At 46.9% G+C, this 20338-nt stretch overlaps 1 protein-coding gene across 10 annotated transcripts in view; it reads left to right on the top strand.

Moving 5' to 3' along the window:
* SCRIB (scribble planar cell polarity protein) overlaps nucleotides 1–20338 on the top strand; it is a 233147-nt gene that overhangs the window by 177509 nt on the left and 35300 nt on the right. For all 10 annotated transcript variants that reach the window (XM_088459378.1, XM_088459384.1, XM_088459385.1 and 7 more), the window contains one exon: nucleotides 13306–13344. In XM_088459378.1, coding sequence (XP_088315504.1) covers nucleotides 13306–13344 — 39 coding nt within the window. The remainder of the gene's footprint in view (nucleotides 1–13305; nucleotides 13345–20338) is intronic.

Raw genomic sequence — 20338 nt, forward strand, 5'->3', positions numbered from 1 at the left:
GTGTTATGGTTAGAGAGCAGGACAGGTTACGGCTCAGTGTTACGGTTAGAGAGCAGGACAGGTGACGGCTCAGTGCTATGGTTAGTGAGCAGGACAGGTGACGGCTCAGTGTTATGGTTAGAGAGCAGGACAGGTTACAGCTCAGTGTTATGGTTAGTGAGCAGGACAGGTGACGGCTCAGTGTTATGGTTAGAGAGCAGGACAGGTTACGGCTCAGTGTTATGGTTAGAGAGCAGGACAGGTTACGGCTCACTGTTATGGTTAGTGAGCAGGACAGGTGACGGCTCAGTGTTATGGTTAGAGAGCAGGACAGGTTACGGCTCAGTGTTATGGTTAGTGAGCAGGACAGGTGACGGCTCAGTGTTATGGTTAGAGAGCAGGACAGGTTACGGCTCAGTGTTACGGTTAGAGAGCAGGACAGGTGATGGCTCAGTGTTATGGTTAGAGAGCAGGACAGGTGACGGCTCAGTGCTATGGTTAGAGAGCAGGACAAGTGACCTCTCAGTGTTATGGTTAGTGAGCAGGACAGGTGACGGCTCAGTGTTATGGTTAGAGAGCAGGACAGGTGACGGCTCAGTGCTATGGTTACAGAGCAGGACAGGTGATGGCTCAGTGTTATGGTTAGAGAACAGGACAGGTGACTGCTCAGTGTTATGGTTAGAGAGCAGGACAGGTGACGGCTCAGTGCTATGGTTACAGAGCAGGACAGGTGATGGCTCAGTGTTATGGTTAGAGAACAGGACAGGTGACTGCTCAGTGTTATGGTTAGAGAGCAGGACAGGTGACGGCTCAGTGTTACGGTTAGAGAGCAGGACAGGTGACGGCTCAGTGCTATGGTTACAGAGCAGGACAGGTGACTGCTCAGTGCTATGGTTAGTGAGCAGGACAGGTGACGGCTCAGTGTTATGGTTAGAGAGCAGGACAGGTTACGGCTCGGTGTTATGGTTAGTGAGCAGGACAGGTGACGGCTCAGTGTTACGGTTAGAGAGCAGGACAGGTTACGGGTCAGTGTTATGGTTAGAGAGCAGGACAGGTGATGGCTCAGTGTTATGGTTAGAGAGCAGGACAGGTTACGGCTCAGTGTTACGGTTAGAGAGCAGGACAGGTGACGGCTCAGTGTTATGGTTAGAGAACAGGACAGGTGACGGCTCAGTGTTATGGTTAGAGAGCAGGACAGGTGACGGCTCAGTGTTACGGTTAGAGAGCAGGACAGGTGACCTCTCAGTGTTATGGTTAGTGAGCAGGACAGGTGATGGCTCAGTGTTACGGTTAGAGAGCAGGACAGGTGACCTCTCAGTGTTATGGTTAGTGAGCAGGACAGGTGATGGCTCAGTGTTATGGTTAGAGAACAGGACAGGTGACGGCTCAGTGTTATGGTTAGAGAGCAGGACAGGTGACGGCTCAGTGTTACGGTTAGAGAGCAGGACAGGTGACCTCTCAGTGTTATGGTTAGTGAGCAGGACAGGTGACCTCTCAGTGTTATGGTTAGTGAGCAGGACAGGTGATGGCTCAGTGTTATGGTTAGAGAACAGGACAGGTGACGGCTCAGTGTTATGGTTAGAGAGCAGGACAGGTTACGGCTCAGTGCTATGGTTACAGAGCAGGACAGGTGATGGCTCAGTGTTATGGTTAGAGAACAGGACAGGTGACTGCTCAGTGTTATGGTTAGAGAGCAGGACAGGTGACGGCTCAGTGTTACGGTTAGAGAGCAGGACAGGTGACGGCTCAGTGCTATGGTTACAGAGCAGGACAGGTGACTGCTCAGTGCTATGGTTAGTGAGCAGGACAGGTGACGGCTCAGTGTTATGGTTAGAGAGCAGGACAGGTTACGGCTCGGTGTTATGGTTAGTGAGCAGGACAGGTGACGGCTCAGTGTTACGGTTAGAGAGCAGGACAGGTTACGGGTCAGTGTTATGGTTAGAGAGCAGGACAGGTGATGGCTCAGTGTTATGGTTAGAGAGCAGGACAGGTTACGGCTCAGTGTTACGGTTAGAGAGCAGGACAGGTGACGGCTCAGTGCTATGGTTAGTGAGCAGGACAGGTGACGGCTCAGTGTTATGGTTAGAGAGCAGGACAGGTTACAGCTCAGTGTTATGGTTAGTGAGCAGGACAGGTGACGGCTCAGTGTTATGGTTAGAGAGCAGGACAGGTTACGGCTCAGTGTTATGGTTAGAGAGCAGGACAGGTTACGGCTCACTGTTATGGTTAGTGAGCAGGACAGGTGACGGCTCAGTGTTATGGTTAGAGAGCAGGACAGGTTACGGCTCAGTGTTATGGTTAGTGAGCAGGACAGGTGACGGCTCAGTGTTATGGTTAGAGAGCAGGACAGGTTACGGCTCAGTGTTACGGTTAGAGAGCAGGACAGGTGATGGCTCAGTGTTATGGTTAGAGAGCAGGACAGGTGACGGCTCAGTGCTATGGTTAGAGAGCAGGACAAGTGACCTCTCAGTGTTATGGTTAGTGAGCAGGACAGGTGACGGCTCAGTGTTATGGTTAGAGAGCAGGACAGGTTACGGCTCAGTGTTACGGTTAGAGAGCAGGACAGGTGATGGCTCAGTGTTATGGTTACAGAGCAGGACAGGTGACTGCTCAGTGCTATGGTTAGTGAGCAGGACAGGTGACGGCTCAGTGTTATGGTTAGAGAGCAGGACAGGTTACGGCTCGGTGTTATGGTTAGTGAGCAGGACAGGTGACGGCTCAGTGTTACGGTTAGAGAGCAGGACAAGTGACCTCTCAGTGTTATGGTTAGAGAGCAGGACAGGTGAGTGGAACATTGGTAGTGAGCATTTAGAGAGCGCTAATTCCTGCTCTGCTGTGTCCGGCATTGGCTGTTTATACTTAGTCCAGCTCCTTCTTGGACTGTTAATGAAGATGGTTACATGTATGTTGTATGCATGCTCTCACACATAACATGAGACTGTATCATGTTTGCTGCAATGCCAGTACCTGTTATACCTGTTTTAGCTTTGGTCCTGTTTGCTTTGTTTGCAAGCTCACATGTGGCTCGCTAGCCAAAGTGGAATTAATACAGGATTGATTTTCTCATGAAATATCTGTATACAGTTCTCTTGTGGCTGGGCATGTGACTGTCAGGGATGAAGATCTGGCTCTGTGCCCTCTTGTTTGCACACATGGTGCAGAATGGCATGACGCAGAATGGCATGGCGCAGAATGGCGTGGCGCACATGGCGCAGAATGGCGTGGCGCACATGGCACAGAATGGCGTGGCGCAGAATGGCATGGCGCAGAATGGCGTGGCGCACATGGCGTAGAATGGCGTGGTGCAGAATGGCGTGGCGCACATGGCGCAGAATGGCGTGGCGCACATGGCGCAGAATGGCGTGGCGCAGAATGGTACAGAATGGCATGGCGCAGAATGGCGTGGCGCACATAGCGCAGAATGGCGTGGCGCAGAATGGCGTGGCGCACATGGCGCAGAATGGCGGCTCAGAATGGCGTGGCGCACATGGCGCAGAATGGCATGGCGTAGAATGGCATGGCGCAGAATGGCGTGGCGCAGAATGGCGTGGTGCACATGGCGCAGAATGGCGTGGCGCACATGGCGCAGAATGGCGTGGCGCACATGGCGCAGAATGGCATGGCGCAGAATGGCGTGGCGTACATGGTGCAGAATGGCGTGGCACACACATGACGTATTAGTGCAGCACTTGGCGTAGTCTCCTGAGCTGTAGAGTCCCAGGATGAGCCTGTATGGGGCTGGCTTGCATTAGCTGGAGGGGATCGGGGGTGGTCTGACATGACAATGGTTATCCCTAACTCTATGTATCCTCACACATTTATTATTTATTTATTAACAGTTTCTTATATAGCGCAGCATATTCCGTTGCGCTTTCCAATTGGAAACATTGATAGAACAAAACAGGGTAATAACAGACAGACATAGAGGTAAGAGGGCCCTGCTCGTAAGCTTACACTCTATAGGCACATTTGCTGCATGTGCAGAGAGGGTGAGAGTGAGCATGGAATGAGGAAGCCGCAGTCGGGTGTCTGTGGGATCTTAATGAGTATTAATGACATATCTGTCACTTTGGTGCTCGAGTCCTGCAAGTTCTGAACCTGATGGACGGACAGTAATTATGTTATAAGTGTCCCGTATAAATGATGAGGAAGCGGCTGCACTGTATTCACAGACAGAAGTGCGTTAATAACCGTTTTATTTACCAGCTGTGTATAGAAATGAACATATAATAATAACACTACTGACACCATAGGAAATGTACCGCCGAGGGGACAGGAGTCTGGGTCAAAATGAATTAGACATTATGTGTATACAGCACCTAGGCCACATGGCTAGCACCCTGGGGTCCTCAGAGAGCTTTAGACATTGTATATACAGCACCTAGGTCACATGGCTAGCACCCTGCAGTACTCAGAGAGCTTAGACATTGTATATACAGCACCTAGGTCATATGGCTAGCACCCTGGGGTCCTCAGAGAGCTTAGATATTGTATATACAGCACCTAGGTCATATGGCTAGCACCCTGGGGTCCTCAGAGAGCTTAGACATTGTATATACAGCACCTAGGCCACATGGCTAGCACCCTGCAGTACTCAGAGAGCTTAGACATTGTATATACAGCACCTAGGTCACATGGCTAGCACCCTGGGGTCCTCAGAGAGCTTAGACATTATATATACAGCACCTAGGTCATATGGCTAGCACCCTGGGGTCCTCAGAGAGCTTTAGACATTGTATATACAGCACCTAGGCCACATGGCTAGCACCCTGCAGTACTCAGAGAGCTTAGACATTGTATATACAGCACCTAGGTCATATGGCTAGCACCCTGGGGTCCTCAGAGAGCTTAGATATTGTATATACAGCACCTAGGTCATATGGCTAGCACCCTGGGGTCCTCAGAGAGCTTAGACATTGTATATACAGCACCTAGGCCACATGGCTAGCACCCTGCAGTACTCAGAGAGCTTAGACATTGTATATACAGCACCTAGGTCACATGGCTAGCACCCTGGGGTCCTCAGAGAGCTTAGACATTATATATACAGCACCTAGGTCATATGGCTAGCACCCTGGGGTCCTCAGAGAGCTTTAGACATTGTATATACAGCACCTAGGCCACATGGATAGCACCCTGCAGTACTCAGAGAGCTTAGACATTGTATATACAGCACCTAGGTCACATGGCTAGCACCCTGCAGTACTCAGAGAGCTGAGACATTGTGTATACAGCACCTAGGTCACATGGATAGCACCCTGCAGTACTCAGAGAGCTTAGACATTGTATATACAGCACCTAGGCCACATGGCTAGCACCCTGCAGTACTCAGAGAGCTTAGACATTGTATATACAGCACCTAGGTCACATGGCTAGCACCCTGCAGTACTCAGAGAGCTTAGACATTGTATATACAGCACCTAGGTCACATGGATAGCACCCTGGGGTCCTCAGAGAGCTTAGACATTGTATATACAGCACCTAGGCCACATGGCTAGCACCCTGCAGTACTCAGAGAGCTTAGACATTGTATATACAGCACCTAGGCCACATGGCTAGCACCCTGCAGTACTCAGAGAGCTTAGACATTGTATATACAGCACCTAGGTCACATGGCTAGCACCCTGCAGTACTCAGAGCTTAGACATTGTATATTCAGCGCCTAGGTCACATGGCTAGCACCCTGCAGTACTCAGAGAGCTTAGACATTGTATATACAGCACCTAGGCCACATGGCTAGCACCCTGCAGTACTCAGAGAGCTTAGACATTGTATATACAGCACCTAGGTCACATGGCTAGCACCCTGCAGTACTAAGAGAGCTTAGACATTGTATATACAGCACCTAGGCCACATGGATAGCACCCTGCAGTACTCAGAGAGCTTAGACATTGTATATACAGCACCTAGGTCACATGGCTAGCACCCTGGGGTCCTCAGAGAGCTTAGATATTGTATATACAGCACCTAGGTCACATGGCTAGCACCCTGCAGTACTGAGAGAGCTTAGACATTGTATATACAGCACCTAGGTCACATGGCTAGCACCCTGCAGTACTCAGAGCTTAGACATTGTATATACAGCACCTAGGTCACATGGCTAGCACCCTGCAGTACTCAGAGAGCTTAGACATTGTATATACAGCACCTAGGCCACATGGCTAGCACCCTGCAGTACTCAGAGAGCTTAGACATTGTATATACAGCACCTAGGTCACATGGCTAGCACCCTGGGGTCCTCAGAGAGCTTAGACATTGTATATACAGCACCTAGGTCACATGGCTAGCACCCTGCAGTACTCAGAGAGCTGAGACATTGTATATACAGCACCTAGGTCACATGGCTAGCACCCTGCAGTACTCAGAGAGCTTAGACATTGTATATACAGCACCTAGGTCACATGGCTAGCACCCTGCAGTACTCAGAGAGCTTAGACATTGTATATACAGCACCTAGGTCACATGGCTAGCACCCTGCAGTACTCAGAGAGCTTAGACATTGTATATACAGCACCTAGGCCACATGGCTAGCACCCTGCAGTACACAGAGCTTAGACATTGTATATACAGCATCTAGGTCACATGGCTAGCACCCTGCAGTACTCAGAGAGCTTAGACATTGTATATACAGCACCTAGGTCACATGGCTAGCACCCTGCAGTACTCAGAGCTTAGACATTGTATATACAGCACCTAGGTCACATGGCTAGCACCCTGCAGTACTAAGAGAGCTTAGACATTGTACAGTATATACAGCACCTAGGCCACATGGCTAGCACCCTGCAGTACTCAGAGAGCTTAGACATTGTATATACAGCACCTAGACCACATGGCTAGCACCCTGCAGTACTCAGAGCTTAGACATTGTATATACAGCACCTAGGTCACATGGCTAGCACCCTGGGGTCCTCAGAGAGCTTAGACATTGTATATACAGCACCTAGGTCACATGGCTAGCACCCTGCAGTACTAAGAGAGCTTAGACATTGTATATACAGCACCTAGACCACATGCCTAGCACCCTGCAGTACTCAGAGCTTAGACATTGTATATACAGCACCTAGGTCACATGGCTAGCACCCTGGGGTCCTCAGAGAGCTGAGACATTGTATATACAGCACCTAGGTCACATGGCTAGCACCCTACAGTACTCAGAGAGCTTAGACATTGTATATACAGCACCTAGGCCACATGGCTAGCACCCTGCAGTACTCAGAGAGCTTAGACATTGTATATACAGCACCTAGGTCACATGGCTAGCACCCTGCAGTACTCAGAGCTTAGACATTGTATATTCAGCGCCTAGGTCACATGGCTAGCACCCTGCAGTACTCAGAGAGCTTAGACATTGTATATACAGCACCTAGGCCACATGGCTAGCACCCTGCAGTACTCAGAGAGCTTAGACATTGTATATACAGCACCTAGGTCACATGGCTAGCACCCTGCAGTACTAAGAGAGCTTAGACATTGTATATACAGCACCTAGGCCACATGGATAGCACCCTGCAGTACTCAGAGAGCTTAGACATTGTATATACAGCACCTAGGTCACATGGCTAGCACCCTGGGGTCCTCAGAGAGCTTAGATATTGTATATACAGCACCTAGGTCACATGGCTAGCACCCTGCAGTACTCAGAGCTTAGACATTGTATATACAGCACCTAGGTCACATGGCTAGCACCCTGCAGTACTCAGAGAGCTTAGACATTGTATATACAGCACCTAGACCACATGGCTAGCACCCTGCAGTACTCAGAGCTTAGACATTGTATATACAGCACCTAGGTCACATGGCTAGCACCCTGGGGTCCTCAGAGAGCTTAGACATTGTATATACAGCACCTAGGCCACATGGCTAGCACCCTGCAGTACTCAGAGAGCTGAGACATTGTATATACAGCACCTAGGTCACATGGCTAGCACCCTGCAGTACTAAGAGAGCTTAGACATTGTATATACAGCACCTAGGTCACATGGCTAGCACCCTGCAGTACTCAGAGAGCTTAGACATTGTATATACAGCACCTAGGTCACATGGCTAGCACCCTGCTGTACTCAGAGCTTAGACATTGTATATACAGCACCTAGGTCACATGGCTAGCACCCTGGGGTCCTCAGAGAGCTTAGACATTGTATATACAGCACCTAGGTCACATGGCTAGCACCCTGGGGTCCTCAGAGAGCTTAGACATTGTATATACAGCACCTAGGCCACATGGCTAGCACCCTGGGGTACTCAGAGAGCTGAGACATTGTATATACAGCACCTAGGTCACATGGCTAGCACCCTGGGGTCCTCAGAGAGCTTAGACATTGTATATACAGCACCTAGGTCACATGGCTAGCACCCTGCAGTACTCAGAGCTTAGACATTGTATATACAGCACCTAGGTCACATGGCTAGCACCCTGGGGTCCTCAGAGAGCTTAGACATTATATATACAGCACCTAGGTCATATGGCTAGCACCCTGGGGTCCTCAGAGAGCTTTAGACATTGTATATACAGCACCTAGGCCACATGGATAGCACCCTGCAGTACTCAGAGAGCTTAGACATTGTATATACAGCACCTAGGTCACATGGCTAGCACCCTGGGGTCCTCAGAGAGCTGAGACATTGTATATACAGCACCTAGGTCACATGGCTAGCACCCTGCAGTACTCAGAGAGCTGAGACATTGTGTATACAGCACCTAGGTCACATGGATAGCACCCTGCAGTACTCAGAGAGCTTAGACATTGTATATACAGCACCTAGGTCACATGGCTAGCACCCTGCAGTACTCAGAGAGCTGAGACATTGTGTATACAGCACCTAGGTCACATGGATAGCACCCTGCAGTACTCAGAGAGCTTAGACATTGTATATACAGCACCTAGGCCACATGGCTAGCACCCGGCAGTACTCAGAGAGCTTAGACATTGTATATACAGCACCTAGGTCACATGGCTAGCACCCTGCAGTACTCAGAGAGCTTAGACATTGTATATACAGCACCTAGGTCACATGGATAGCACCCTGGGGTCCTCAGAGAGCTTAGACATTGTATATACAGCACCTAGGCCACATGGCTAGCACCCTGCAGTACTCAGAGAGCTTAGACATTGTATATACAGCACCTAGGCCACATGGCTAGCACCCTGCAGTACTCAGAGAGCTTAGACATTGTATATACAGCACCTAGGTCACATGGCTAGCACCCTGCAGTACTCAGAGCTTAGACATTGTATATTCAGCGCCTAGGTCACATGGCTAGCACCCTGCAGTACTCAGAGAGCTTAGACATTGTATATACAGCACCTAGGCCACATGGCTAGCACCCTGCAGTACTCAGAGAGCTTAGACATTGTATATACAGCACCTAGGTCACATGGCTAGCACCCTGCAGTACTAAGAGAGCTTAGACATTGTATATACAGCACCTAGGCCACATGGATAGCACCCTGCAGTACTCAGAGAGCTTAGACATTGTATATACAGCACCTAGGTCACATGGCTAGCACCCTGGGGTCCTCAGAGAGCTTAGATATTGTATATACAGCACCTAGGTCACATGGCTAGCACCCTGCAGTACTCAGAGCTTAGACATTGTATATACAGCACCTAGGTCACATGGCTAGCACCCTGCAGTACTCAGAGAGCTTAGACATTGTATATACAGCACCTAGGTCACATGGCTAGCACCCTGCAGTACTCAGAGAGCTGAGACATTGTATATACAGCACCTAGGTCACATGGATAGCACCCTGCAGTACTGAGAGAGCTTAGACATTGTATATACAGCACCTAGGTCACATGGCTAGCACCCTGCAGTACTCAGAGCTTAGACATTGTATATACAGCACCTAGGTCACATGGCTAGCACCCTGCAGTACTCAGAGAGCTTAGACATTGTATATACAGCACCTAGGCCACATGGCTAGCACCCTGGGGTCCTCAGAGAGCTTAGACATTGTATATACAGCACCTAGGTCACATGGCTAGCACCCTGCAGTACTAAGAGAGCTTAGACATTGTATATACAGCACCTAGACCACATGCCTAGCACCCTGCAGTACTCAGAGCTTAGACATTGTATATACAGCACCTAGGTCACATGGCTAGCACCCTGGGGTCCTCAGAGAGCTGAGACATTGTATATACAGCACCTAGGTCACATGGCTAGCACCCTGCAGTACTCAGAGAGCTGAGACATTGTATATACAGCACCTAGGTCACATGGCTAGCACCCTGCAGTACTCAGAGAGCTTAGACATTGTATATACAGCACCTAGGTCACATGGCTAGCACCCTGCAGTACTCAGAGAGCTTAGACATTGTATATACAGCACCTAGGTCACATGGCTAGCACCCTGCAGTACTCAGAGAGCTTAGACATTGTATATACAGCACCTAGGCCACATGGCTAGCACCCTGCAGTACTCAGAGCTTAGACATTGTATATACAGCACCTAGGTCACATGGCTAGCACCCTGCAGTACTCAGAGAGCTTAGACATTGTATATACAGCACCTAGGTCACATGGATAGCACCCTGCAGTACTCAGAGCTTAGACATTGTATATACAGCATCTAGGTCACATGGCTAGCACCCTGCAGTACTCAGAGAGCTTAGACATTGTATATACAGCACCTAGGTCACATGGCTAGCACCCTGCAGTACTCAGAGCTTAGACATTGTATATACAGCACCTAGGTCACATGACTAGCACCCTGGGGTCCTCAGAGAGCTGAGACATTGTGTATACAGCACCTAGGTCACATGGCTAGCACCCTGGGGTCCTCAGAGAGCTTAGACATTGTGTATACAGCACCTAGGTCACATGGCTAGCACCCTGCAGTACTAAGAGAGCTTAGACATTGTACAGTATATACAGCACCTAGGCCACATGGCTAGCACCCTGCAGTACTCAGAGCTTAGACATTGTATATACAGCACCTAGACCACATGGCTAGCACCCTGCAGTACTCAGAGCTTAGACATTGTATATACAGCACCTAGGTCACATGGCTAGCACCCTGGGGTCCTCAGAGAGCTTAGACATTGTATATACAGCACCTAGGTCACATGGCTAGCACCCTGCAGTACTAAGAGAGCTTAGACATTGTATATACAGCACCTAGACCACATGCCTAGCACCCTGCAGTACTCAGAGCTTAGACATTGTATATACAGCACCTAGGTCACATGGCTAGCACCCTGGGGTCCTCAGAGAGCTGAGACATTGTATATACAGCACCTAGGTCACATGGCTAGCACCCTACAGTACTAAGAGAGCTTAGACATTGTATATACAGCACCTAGACCACATGCCTAGCACCCTGCAGTACTCAGAGCTTAGACATTGTATATACAGCACCTAGGTCACATGGCTAGCACCCTGGGGTCCTCAGAGAGCTTAGACATTGTATATACAGCACCTAGGCCACATGGCTAGCACCCTGCAGTACTCAGAGAGCTGAGACATTGTATATACAGCACCTAGGTCACATGGCTAGCACCCTGCAGTACTAAGAGAGCTTAGACATTGTATATACAGCACCTAGGTCACATGGCTAGCACCCTGCAGTACTCAGAGAGCTTAGACATTGTATATACAGCACCTAGGTCACATGGCTAGCACCCTGCTGTACTCAGAGCTTAGACATTGTATATACAGCACCTAGGTCACATGGCTAGCACCCTGGGGTCCTCAGAGAGCTTAGACATTGTATATACAGCACCTAGGTCACATGGCTAGCACCCTGGGGTCCTCAGAGAGCTTAGACATTGTATATACAGCACCTAGGCCACATGGCTAGCACCCTGGGGTACTCAGAGAGCTGAGACATTGTATATACAGCACCTAGGTCACATGGCTAGCACCCTGCAGTACTCAGAGCTTAGACATTGTATATACAGCACCTAGGTCACATGGCCAGCACCCTGCAGTACTCAGAGAGCTGAGACATTGTATATACAGCACCTAGGTCACATGGCTAGCACCCTGGGGTCCTCAGAGAGCTGAGACATTGTATATACAGCACCTAGGTCACATGGCTAGCACCCTGCAGTACTCAGAGAGCTGAGACATTGTATATACAGCACCTAGGTCACATGGCTAGCACCCTGCAGTACTCAGAGAGCTTAGACATTGTATATACAGCACCTAGGTCACATGGCTAGCACCCTGGGGTCCTCAGAGAGCTTAGACATTGTATATACAGCACCTAGGTCACATGGCTAGCACCCTGGGGTCCTCAGAGAGCTTAGACATTGTATATACAGCACCTAGGTCACATGGCTAGCACCCTGCAGTACTCAGAGAGCTGAGACATTGTATATACAGCACCTAGGCCACATGGCTAGCACCCTGCAGTACTCAGAGAGCTGAGACATTGTATATACAGCACCTAGGTCACATGGCTAGCACCCTGCAGTACTCAGAGCTTAGACATTGTATATACAGCATCTAGGTCACATGACTAGCACCCTGGGGTCCTCAGAGAGCTTAGACATTGTATATACAGCACCTAGGTCACATGGCTAGCACCCTGCAGTACTCAGAGCTTAGACATTGTATATACAGCACCTAGGTCACATGGCTAGCACCCTGGGGTCCTCAGAGAGCTTAGACATTGTATATACAGCACCTAGGTCACATGGCTAGCACCCTGGGGTCCTCAGAGAGCTTAGACATTGTATATACAGCACCTAGGCCACATGGCTAGCACCCTGCAGTACTCAGAGAGCTGAGACATTCTATATACAGCACCTAGGTCACATGGCTAGCACCCTGGGGTCCTCAGGGCACTTGCGGCCTGATTCAGAGTTGGGAATAGAGAGAGAGATCTCTCAGCTGATCATCTTGGTGACCCCAGGCTGCACTGCAGGGGGGGCAGATTTATAATGTGCAGAGAGAGTTAGATTTGGGAGTGAGGTGTCCAAACTGACATCTAAATGGTAGAGTAATAATAAAGCTGTCCAGCATTTGTCTGCTACATGTAAAAGAAGCCAGTATTTATCCTGCATGCAAAAAATTTTTTATGTATCTACACCCCTTGCATTGTAATATGGTTTGTCCAGGTACACAGATAAGTGCTATCTCTCTCTCTATTCCCAACTCTGAATCAGGCCCTTAGTACAGTTACTACCAAACCATTATTTCTCAGTATTAAAGACTGTATTGTACCAGTGGATATGACAGCGATGTACAAATAGAGATTGGTGGCTCCGCACATTATACAGGTGTAATATCTATAGCAAATCTTCTTCTGTGCATAGTATTATCCCTCTCCGCTGTATTGTGTATATAGTAACACTTCTCCTTACTCGTTTCAGGCATCTATAAACTTTTTGAGCCACGGTGACAGCCGACCGGTAAGTGGATCCAGTTACGTTAGTAATTCAGCATTCCCCTTAGTCACTGGGAGAGCGCCAGCATAGCAGAGTGCACTTAGTACTCCAACAACTAAGGCCCCTCTCGCCTCTTCTCTCCGCTAGCCTCTATGCCTCCTTATCAGTTTCTGCTAGCCTCTCTGCCTCCTTATCAGTCTCTTCTAGCCTCTCTGCCTCCTTATCAGTCTCCGCTAGCCTCTATGCCTCCTTATCAGTCTCCGCTAGCCTCTATGCCTCCTTATCAGTCTCCGCTAGCCTCTATGCCTCCTTATCAGTCTCCGCTAGCCTCTGCCTCCTTATCAGTCTCCGCTAGCCTCTCTGCCTCCTTATCAGTCTCCGCTAGCCTCTCTGCCTCCTTATCAGTCTCCGCTAGCCTCTCTGCCTCCTTATCAGTCTCCGCTAGCCTCTCTGCCTCCTTATCAGTCTCCGCTAGCCTCTATGCCTCCTTATCAGTCTCTTCTAGCCTCTATGCCTCCTTATCAGTCTCTTCTAGCCTCTATGCCTCCTTATCAGTCTCCGCTAGCCTCTATGCCTCCTTATCAGTCTCCGCTAGCCTCTCTGCCTCCTTATCAGTCTCCTCTAGCCTCTCTGCCTCCTTATCAGTCTCCGCTAGCCTCTCTGCCTCCTTATCAGTCTCCGCTAGCCTCTGTGTCCTACAGTAGAGAACTTGGATGACTCAGAAGTCTGTACATCCTGTGTATAAGGTCCCCACCCTCACTGTATGGCAGTACTGCTCCCCACTCACCTAGATAGATATCATTATTCCCCCAGAACAGTACTGGGGGGCAAATAATCAGGCAGAGAGATAACAATGTCATTATATCAGACACATTTAGTAACAGTAGCACTTAGTGACCCCGTCGTGTCTGGGAAGGGGCATAATGGATTAGAGTTGCTGACTGTGAATGGGGGCGCACTGGAGACGAATTCGGTGCAAATTCGGGGTAGGTGTGAATCATTGCAGGTTGGTAGATCGCCTGATAGGACGGGGGAGTGATTATATTATAATGCACAGGTTCCTTGTCTGTATTTACTCAAGTTATCAGACTTTCTAGATCATTACATTATAGGGTTTATTAGTACTGTTTGTGATGACGCTGTAGGTGTGGTTATGAGTTGTGATCGCCCTGTATTTGGGGTATCCGTGTATGCGTTGCTGTGAGATGCTACATCTAGGATATAATCTAGTTTATTGCACTTGCTGTTTATGTGAATTCTCTCCCACAGTACCGTGTGCTGTATAATAGCTGCCGTACACCCATGTATGATTAGTAAGACCATGTATAATAGCTGCCGTACACCCGTGTATGATTAGTAAGACCATGTATAATAGCTGCCGTACACCCGTGTATGATTAGTAAGACCGTGTATAATAGCTGCCGTACACCCGTGTATGATTAGTAAGACCATGTATAATAGCTGCCGTACACCCGTGTATGATTAGTAAGACCGTGTATAATAGCTGCCGTACACCCGTGTATGATTAGTAAGACCGTGTATAATAGCTGCCGTACACCCGTGTATGATTAGTAAGGCTTTGTCATGTATAATAGCTGCCGTATACCCGTGTATGATTAGTATGACCATGTATAATAGCTGCCGTACACCCGTGTATGATTAGTAAGACCGTGTATAATAGCTGCCGTACACCCGTGTATGATTAGTAAGGCTTTGTCATGTATAATAGCTGCCGTATACCCGTGTATGATTAGTATGACCATGTATAATAGCTGCCGTATACTCGTGTATGATTAGTAAGACCATGTATAATAGCTTCCGTACACCCGTATGTATGATTAGTAAGACCATGTATAATAGCTGCCGTACACCCGTGTATGATTAGTAAGACCATGTATAATAGCTGCCTTACACCCTTCTATGATTAGTAAGACCATGTATAATAGCTGCCGTATACTCGTGTATGATTAGTAAGACCATGTATAATAGCTGCCGTATACCCGTGTATGATTAGTAAGACCATGTATAGTAGCTGCCGTACACCCGTGTATGATTAGTAAGACCGTGTATAATAGCTGCCGTACACCCGTGTATGATTAGTAAGACCATGTATAGTAGCTGCCGTACACCCGTGTATGATTAGTATGACCATGTATAATAGCTGCCGTATACCCGTGTATGATTAGTAAGACCATGTATAATAGCTGCCGTACACCCTTCTATGATTAGTAAGACCATGTATAATAGCTGCCGTACACCCGTGTATGATTAGTAAGACCATGTATAATAGCTGCCGTACACCCGTGTATGATTAGTAAGACCATGTATAATAGCTGCCGTACACCCGTGTATGATTAGTAAGACCATGTATAGTAGCTGCCGTACACCCGTATGTATGATTAGTAAGACCATGTATAATAGCTGCCGTATACCCGTGTATGATTAGTAAGACCATGTATAATAGCTGCCGTACACCCGTGTATGATTAGTAAGACCATGTATAATAGCTGCCGTACACCCGTATGTATGATTAGTAAGACCATGTATAATAGCTGCCGTACACCCTTCTATGATTAGTAAGACCATGTATAATAGCTGCCGTACACCCGTATGTATGATTAGTAAGACCATGTATAATAGCTGCCGTATACTCGTGTATGATTAGTAAGACCATGTATAATAGCTGCCGTACACTCGTGTATGATTAGTAAGACCGTGTATAATAGCTGCCGTACACCCGTATGTATGATTAGTAAGACCGTGTAATAGCTGCCGTACACCCTTCTATGATTAGTAAGACCATGTATAATAGCTGCCGTACACCCGTATGTATGATTAGTAAGACCATGTATAATAGCTGCCGTATACCCGTGTATGATTAGTAAGACCATGTATAGTAGCTGCCGTATACCCGTGTATGATTAGTAAGACCGTGTATAATAGCTGCCGTATACCCGTGTATGATTAGTAAGACCATGTATAATAGCTGCCGTACACCCTTCTATGATTAGTAAGACCATGTATAATAGCTGCCGTACACCCGTATGTATGATTAGTAAGACCATGTATAATAGCTGCCGTACACCCGTGTATGATTAGTAAGACCATGTATAGTAGCTGCCGTATACCCGTGTATGATTAGTAAGACCGTGTATAATAGCTGCCGTATACCCGTGTATGATTAGTAAGACCATGTATAATAGCTGCCGTACACCCGTGTATGATTAGTAAGACCATGTATAATAGCTGCCGTACACCCGTGTATGATTAGTAAGACCATGTATAATAGCTGCCGTACACCCGTGTATGATTAGTAAGACCATGTATAATAGCTGCCGTACACCCTTGTATGATTAGTAAGGCTTTGTCATGTATAATAGCTGCCGTACACCCGTGTATGATTAGTAAGACCGTGTAATAGCTGCCGTACACCCGTGTATGATTAGTAAGACCATGTATAATAGCTGCCGTATACTCGTGTATGATTAGTAAGACCATGTATAATAGCTGCCGTACACCCTTGTATGATTAGTAAGACCGTGTATAATAGCTGCCGTACACCCGTGTATGATTAGTAAGACCGTGTATAATAGCTGCCGTATACTCGTGTATGATTAGTAAGACCATGTATAATAGCTGCCGTACACCCGTGTATGATTAGTAAGACCGTGTATAATAGCTGCCGTACACCCGTGTATGATTAGTAAGACCGTGTATAATAGCTGCCGTACACCCGTGTATGATTAGTAAGACCGTGTATAATAGCTGCCGTACACCCGTGTATGATTAGTAAGACCGTGTATAATAGCTGCCGTACACCCGTGTATGATTAGTAAGACCATGTATAATAGCTGCCGTACACCCTTGTAGGATTAGTAAGACCATGTATAATAGCTGCCGTACACCCTTGTATGATTAGTAAGACCATGTATAATAGCTGCCGTATACTCGTGTATGATTAGTAAGACCATGTATAATAGCTGCCGTACACCCTTGTATGATTAGTAAGACCATGTATAATAGCTGCCGTACACCCTTGTAGGATTAGTAAGACCATGTATAATAGCTGCCGTACACCCTTGTATGATTAGTAAGACCATGTATAATAGCTGCCGTATACTCGTGTATGATTAGTAAGACCATGTATAATAGCTGCCGTACACCCGTGTATGATTAGTAAGACCATGTATAATAGCTGCCGTACACCCGTGTATGATTAGTAAGACCATGTATAATAGCTGCCGTACACCCGTGTATGATTAGTAAGACCATGTATAATAGCTGCCGTACACCCGTGTATGATTAGTAAGACCATGTATAATAGCTGCCGTACACCCGTGTATGATTAGTAAGACCATGTATAATAGCTGCCGTACACCTGTGTAGGATTAGTAAGACCGTGTATAATAGCTGCCGTACACCCTTGTATGATTAGTAAGACCGTGTATAATAGCTGCCGTATACCCGTATGTATGATTAGTAAGACCATGTATAATAGCTGCCGTACACCCGTATGTATGATTAGTAAGACCATGTATAATAGCTGCCGTACACCCGTATGTATGATTAGTAAGACCATGTATAATAGCTGCCGTACACCCTTGTATGATTAGTAAGACCATGTATAATAGCTGCCGTACACCCGTGTATGATTAGTAAGACCGTGTATAATAGCTGCCGTACACCCGTATGTATGATTAGTAAGACCATGTATAATAGCTGCCGTACACCCGTGTATGATTAGTAAGACCATGTATAATAGCTGCCGTACACCCGTGTAGGATTAGTAAGACCATGTATAATAGCTGCCGTACACCCGTGTATGATTAGTAAGACCATGTATAATAGCTGCCGTACACCCGTGTATGATTAGTAAGACCGTGTATAATAGCTGCCGTACACCCGTGTATGATTAGTAAGACCATGTATAATAGCTGCCGTACACCCGTGTAGGATTAGTAAGACCATGTATAATAGCTGCCGTACACCCGTGTATGATTAGTAAGACCATGTATAATAGCTGCCGTACACCCGTGTATGATTAGTAAGACCATGTATAATAGCTGCCGTACACCCGTGTATGATTAGTAAGACCATGTATAATAGCTGCCGTACACCCGTATGTATGATTAGTAAGACCATGTATAATAGCTGCCGTACACCCGTGTATGATTAGTAAGACCATGTATAATAGCTGCCGTACACCCGTGTATGATTAGTAAGACCATGTATAATAGCTGCCGTACACCCGTGTATGATTAGTAAGACCATGTATAATAGCTGCCGTATACTCGTGTATGATTAGTAAGACCATGTATAATAGCTGCCGTACACCCGTGTATGATTAGTAAGACCATGTATAATAGCTGCCGTATACTCGTGTATGATTAGTAAGACCATGTATAATAGCTGCCGTACACCCGTGTAGGATTAGTAAGACCATGTATAATAGCTGCCGTATACTCGTGTATGATTAGTAAGACCATGTATAATAGCTGCCGTACACCCGTGTATGATTAGTAAGACCATGTATAATAGCTGCCGTACACCCGTGTATGATTAGTAAGACCATGTATAATAGCTGCCGTACACCCGTGTATGATTAGTAAGACCATGTATAATAGCTGCCGTATACCCGTGTATGATTAGTAAGACCATGTATAATAGCTGCCGTACACCCTTGTATGATTAGTAAGACCGTGTATAATAGCTGCCGTATACTCGTGTATGATTAGTAAGACCGTGTATAATAGCTGCCGTACACCCGTGTATGATTAGTAAGACCGTGTATAATAGCTGCCGTACACCAGTGTATGATTAGTAAGACCGTGTATAATAGCTGCCGTATACCCGTATGTATGATTAGTAAGACCATGTATAATAGCTGCCGTACACCCGTGTATGATTAGTAAGACCATGTATAATAGCTGCCGTACACCCGTGTATGATTAGTAAGACCATGTATAATAGCTGCCGTACACCCTTGTATGATTAGTAAGACCATGTATAGTAGCTGCCGTATACCCGTGTATGATTAGTAAGACCATGTATAGTAGCTGCCGTATACTCGTGTATGATTAGTAAGACCATGTATAGTAGCTGCCGTACACCCGTGTATGATTAGTATGACCATGTATAATAGCTGCCGTATACTCGTGTATGATTAGTAAGACCATGTATAGTAGCTGCCGTATACCCGTGTATGATTAGTAAGACCATGTATAATAGCTGCCGTATACTCGTGTATGATTAGTAAGACCATGTATAATAGCTGCCGTACACCCGTGTATGATTAGTAAGACTTTGCCATGTATAATAGCTGCCGTATACTCGTGTATGATTAGTAAGACCATGTATAGTAGCTGCCGTATACCCGTGTATGATTAGTAAGACCATGTATAATAGCTGCCGTATACTCGTGTATGATTAGTAAGACCATGTATAATAGCTGCCGTACACCCGTGTATGATTAGTAAGACTTTGCCATGTATAATAGCTGCCGTACACCCGTGTATGATTAGTAAGACCATGTATAATAGCTGCCGTACACCCGTGTATGATTAGTAAGACCATGTATAATAGCTGCCGTACACCCGTGTATGATTAGTAAGACCATGTACAATAGCTGCCGTACACCCGTGTATGATTAGTAAGACCATGTACAATAGCTGCCGTACACCCGTGTATGATTAGTAAGACCATGTATAATAGCTGCCGTACACCCGTGTATGATTAGTAAGACCATGTATAATAGCTGCCGTACACCCGTGTATGATTAGTAAGACTTTGCCATGTATAATAGCTGCCGTACACCCGTGTATGATTAGTAAGACCATGTATAATAGCTGCCGTACACCCGTGTATGATTAGTAAGACCATGTATAATAGCTGCCGTACACCCGTGTATGATTAGTAAGACCATGTACAATAGCTGCCGTACACCCGTGTATGATTAGTAAGACCATGTATAATAGCTGCCGTACACCCGTGTATGATTAGTAAGACCATGTATAGTAGC

This window comes from Taudactylus pleione, unplaced genomic scaffold, assembly GCF_031769625.1.
Source record: "Taudactylus pleione unplaced genomic scaffold, aTauple2 ptg000907l, whole genome shotgun sequence".
Lineage (NCBI taxonomy): Eukaryota > Metazoa > Chordata > Amphibia > Anura > Myobatrachidae > Taudactylus > Taudactylus pleione.